The sequence below is a fragment of the Nicotiana attenuata genome, chromosome 9 (assembly GCF_001879085.1).
Source record: "Nicotiana attenuata strain UT chromosome 9, NIATTr2, whole genome shotgun sequence".
NCBI lineage: Eukaryota > Viridiplantae > Streptophyta > Magnoliopsida > Solanales > Solanaceae > Nicotiana > Nicotiana attenuata.
The window spans coordinates 23,347,949-23,353,357 of NC_031997.1; the positions used below are offsets into that span (position 1 = coordinate 23,347,949).

Genomic DNA, 5,409 nt, shown 5'->3' on the forward strand with positions numbered 1-5,409 from the left:
GAAATTTAATATTTTGAAAAAAACTACGTCATTATAAGTGTAAACAGTTCTAAGGTTATTTAAGTTATTTTAACAGAAAAAAGAGTTTATCAGCACTTTTTATCAAATACTGCAACATCTTATTATCAATTTCAGCACTTGTATCCAAACACGTAACTGCTTATTTATTAAATCAGTTTTTGGCATCTAATGCTTATCAGCTATCTCAAATCAGCTAATCCAAACGTGCTCTTAATCTTCAAATAAATTGTATTCTTGAGTTTCAACTCGATTAATATCTTCCAATTCATGTGATTTATATTTCTCTTCTCTTTGCTTAATTTCTTTTACGTTGTCGTAGAATAGTAGGATGAATCCATATTTTGGCCATCTTTAATATTCCCTCGATACATTCCTGTTTAACATTAAGATATCAAGAGAGTTTTGTCAAAGTCCTATTCAAGTACAAATATGTATTATTGTGTTCTTAATTACTTTTACTAGCAATTTTTACGTGATATTTTTAAAAATAAAAAATTAACTTGATCGTATCGATATCGAAGAGAAACCAAAATGATTGGGATAATTTCGAAAATTTAATTTTAATTATACAAAATAGAAATCAGAAAATTAATACTATAAATTTTTTATTAAATAACCGACCGAGCCGAACCATTTACCCTGGTTTGAACTTAGAGGTGTTGAGACACCACGAAATCTCAGTTTCTTAAATTATTATGGAAATATGGACTCATGCCTAACTTTTATTTTTGCTCTTACGGGGGCGCAAATCTATACAACTTTATTAAACCAAACAAAAAAAAACATAAAAATGATAAAAAGAGGGGTACAATAACCAAATAACTAAATTGTGACAAAACTTAGTACAAAATTTTTTTAAATATCAAACTCGCAAAGTTGGTCATATAGCACAAATTTAATCACAATCGATATGATTTTGAAAATCTTAAATATGTACTAACATCATCTAAATATTCTCCATCTAGCGTCAAATAAAATAATACGTTAAGTACAAATAATGATAATGAAAAATAATAATGATAAAAAAATCCAACAAAGACATAAAGGGAGGATTCGAAAAGGAAATCAAAGCTCCTAGAAATTGCTATTTTAGTTGTTATTATTTGGCTCTTCTTCTTGGAGTATATATTAAAAATAAAAGAAATTAGGGAAAAGAGGAAATAAATATGCAAGGACAGTTTTTGCGTCTTCCCCAAGTGGAAGGATAGTTGAATAGTAATACCAAGAAGCGCGCTGTGCCGTCACCGTTCATAAGCGGAATGATTATAGTCCACAAACTCAAGGTCAGGTTGGTCCCCTGCACTATTTTGCTGCTAATTTCGTATCCAATGCCGCACTATATTGAAAAACTCATTTCATACCTTAACGGTCTTTGGTTGGAAAACAAGTTATCTTATAATTAATTTTTTAAAATTAATTAATTATTTTATTTTCCATGAGAATAAAATGCACTATAATACCGGAATAATAAATTCCAAAATTAATTATACCATAAATTTATCCCAATTAAATATGAGATAAATTTATTTCAAAATTTAATCATGAAATTAATTATCTCTTATCCCTTGTATCAAACGAGTCCTCATCCATCATTTTAAGCCTTCGGATTCAATTCTGAAAATTAATGCATCTTTTGACAGAGAGTTTTACGTGAATCCGAATTAGTCAAGTGCAAAACAAATAAAAAAAAGTGAAAGAAGACTCATGTGACGGTAGGGCCTGGGAGATGGCTAACGTGCAATGGTGCTTATAAAAAGAAGATAAAAACTGTCTGCTATCTATTTACACAATAAGCCCCTGAATTACGAAAAATAAAGAAATTTAGCTGAATCAATAATTGTAGTTCAAAAATATCAACGCAAACAATACTGGAAATTAGATACATTGAACCTGGACATGTTAATCTTGTGTCTATAAAAACTCCTCCAACTAAACTGTTTTCATATCAGCGTAAAACCACAAATCAGTCTCCTGCCTTTTCTTCCTTTCTTTTAGCTCAATAATAATAGCTATATTTGCTTCCACTATTTCCTTCAACATGTTTTCGACAATTGCTGTGCCTTCTAACCAAACAAAGCCTCATCGCCGGGATATCTCCGCCGTGCCGGAGAGTGAGATACTCAGGAGAAGAAATGAGGAGTTAGAGAAAGAATTGAAAAAGAGCATTGAGAGGGAAGAGAAAATGAAGCAGGAATTACACAAAACATGGGAAAGGCTGAGGGTGGCGGAGGAGGCTGAGGAGAGACTTTGCTCTCAGCTAGGTGAACTTGAGGCTGAGGCTGTTGATCAGGCTCGGACTTACAGGACACGTGTCATCCATTTGATGGATCAACTCTCTCTGGCCCAGAAACTTCTCGAATCAGCTTCCATTACCGTTCCCAGTTCCCAATGATTGTAGGGGAAATGGAGTTTGACGCTTCATCATCTCCATTTTCAAACTAGGTAGAGCACGTACGTACGCCTGTAAAATAATGTGTTGGTTTCAAATGAAAAGATGAAAGATTAGGCCCTCGGATTAATGGAGGTGTACATTAACTTGTTTTTTTCTTCTTGTTTTCCTCTCCGAGGTGTGATGGCGGAATTTTTGTTTCTCTTTATCTTCTTCAAGCTTTCTCCGGTGCATGGTCTGGTTATTAGTTAACGAGTTTTATCTGAATTGATTATGAAAATCTTAAAAGGTATTCCATATATCGCATTTTAACTGTTGTTTCAGCTCTTTTTTATGTCCATTAAAAAAATAATAAATACTCCCTCCGTTCCAGTTTATGTGAACCTATTTTCTTTTTGGTCCGTTCAAAAAAGAATGAACCCTTTCTAAATTTGGAAACAATTTAGCTTAAACTTACAATTCTACTATTAATGAGAAACTTATATAAGCACACAAATACTCTGGGTCCCTTTTTGACTTGTTTAGGACCACAAATTCCAAAACTCTATCATTTTTTTGTTAAACTCCGTGCTCAGTCAAATAAGTTCACATAAATTGGAACGGAGGGAGTAATACATAAGGTATCATTTACTAAGTTACCGTTATTAAATGTTTTTTGATTATTCAATACTTCATACTTTTACTTTAATTGATATTTTTTTTAATTATTTTTACACATATTAATAAAAAAATATTAATTAACAATAAAACTGATCATATTAATCTTTACTATCTTTTTAATTTGTTCATTAAAAGTATAATAGATACTCCTAGACTCTTTATCCAAGGGGAACTTTAGAAAAGAAATTAATTATTTCTCAATATATGAAACATCAAATATAATGGACCACAAAAGGCCAAAAAATCAACTTAAATGGACCGGAGGAAGTAGTAATAAAAAGAACTACTCCCTCTGTTTCAAATTAAATGAGGTAGTTTGACTCGGCACGGAGTTTAAGGAAAAAAAGAAAGACTTTTAAAATTTGTGGTCTTAAAAGCTTAAGGGGTAAAGCTTTGTGGGGCCATGACTTTTGTGTGGTTATAAAAGCTTCTCATTAAGGGTAAAATGGGTATAATGAGGAGTTTAAAGTTGAATTATTTCCAAATTTAGAAATGTATCATTTATTTTGGAACAGACTAAAAAGGAAAGTACCTCATTTAATATGAAACAGAGGGAATATTACTTTTTTAATATTAAGGGTATAGTTAGAAACAACTAACAAACTTAGGGCACGTTTGGTATGACGAATAAGGGATAATAAATCGAATATCAAATTTGAGATGAGTTTATCTCATGTTTGGTTAGGATAAAGTTATGGTATAACTAATCCCGGGATTAGTTATTCTATGATTGTAATGTTTTTTATCCCTATGAGAGGGTGGGATAAGTAATCCCAGGATAATTAATCTCGGGATAATTAATCACGGGATAACATGTTTGCCAACCAAACAACCCCTTAGTGTTAGATTCCTAATGTAACAATTATTTTTAGATAATTAAAATTAGACGGAGTAGACAAGTATCATGAAGCTGGCTTGATATATAATTTGCATAGACATTTGGAGTTTCTCTGGAGCAGTAATTTTGGTGAAGTAAATTTTGACAGTAAAAGAAGTCAATATGTGAACTCCTTCTTTTTTTACTTTCCTTTAATTAATTCTCCGTTATAAAAGACTTTTAGATTAATAGTTTATTTGACACATAATATTGATCATTTGGCGGACGTTAATCGATTTTTTCATCTAAACATAATTCAACTTGAGATATTTATTGTAACTGATTTTACCCGATCTCTTAGGAAAAACGCGATAATAATATAGGTAATTTTCTCTTTCTAATGAATGGGAATCCTCATATATTTTTAGCCTTACCTTGTCATGCTCTTCAGACTTTTGGGATGAACCCGTTTGTAATAACATAAATAAAAATAAATACTAAAATATTAACATATTAAATATCAATCATTACCAATTTCTTAATTACCATTCCACCCCTTAGGCCAGAAAAAAATAAAGAAATAAAAATGTAGGAGATACCGGTAACATAATTTCACTACTATATTTATGCTGAATTCCGCAGGGGATAACTTATAGAAGGGTTAGCTTTATGGGATAAAAGTATAAAAGACCAAAAATTCTTTGATTTCGTTTTTTCTTTCTTTGTACTTTTAAAATGTTTTATATTTTACATCGTATATTCAATTTTTAATACAATAAATAAACATTCATAAAATGATAGATATGCATATCATTCGCAAACATTCAATTTATAATTCTTATATAACTTTGTTTGCAAATCAAATGGTTCCTTAGTGTAAAAGATATTTACAATTCCATATATAAACTAAACCTACTCGGCCATGGACGTGACATAAAAATAGAGCACAATGTTACCTTAGACTTTCTTTCCATTTTAATTTATTCTATGTTTCCCCTCTCGACGTTCAATCACGTGTAGTTGATGCTTTGGTCGATTTACGAAGAACTTGGAGATCTTAAAAATTTAATCAGACAACATGGATATCATCTCTCTCCCTCTTGCAGGGGCGGAGCCACTTTTGATAAATGGTGGTCAATTGATTACGAAAATGACATTGTATATGTAAGTAAAATATTAATTTTAGATGTATATAACATATATTAAATATCTTTTATCGTTTTTTTTTTTTTACTTCTTTCAAGTCTAAACACCCTTGATTTTGCCACTGCCCTCTTCAAATGTCTCAACTCATTCCCTATATTTTAAGAGATTAAAAAAAAAAAATCTAGAAAAAGATTATGTTAGAGAGAATAAGTAGATAGTCAGTTTGCAAATATCGGGTTAAGACGTGATCTTCCGGAGATCTCTCTTCTTAAGCTGCTAAAAAATTTGCCGACAACTTTCGGGGAATTAGCCCACAGGTTGTAGGCACTGAGTGGCTGTCAAAATTAATAAATTTAAGAAATAAATTCGCATAAGA

The 5,409-nt window shown here is 31.1% G+C and overlaps 1 protein-coding gene across 1 annotated transcript; it reads left to right on the forward strand.

Moving 5' to 3' along the window:
- LOC109232162 (protein RESPONSE TO LOW SULFUR 3-like) lies at positions 1,942–2,709 on the forward strand. Its single transcript, XM_019397844.1, has one exon. The coding sequence runs from the start codon at positions 2,060–2,062 to the stop codon at positions 2,411–2,413; it is 354 nt and encodes a 117-aa protein (XP_019253389.1). The 5' UTR covers positions 1,942–2,059; the 3' UTR covers positions 2,414–2,709.

Bases quoted from the DNA above. Each gene is read 5' to 3' on its own strand.
- LOC109232162 (XM_019397844.1), top strand. From the start codon at position 2,060: ATGTTTTCGACAATTGCTGTGCCTTCTAACCAAACAAAGCCTCATCGC.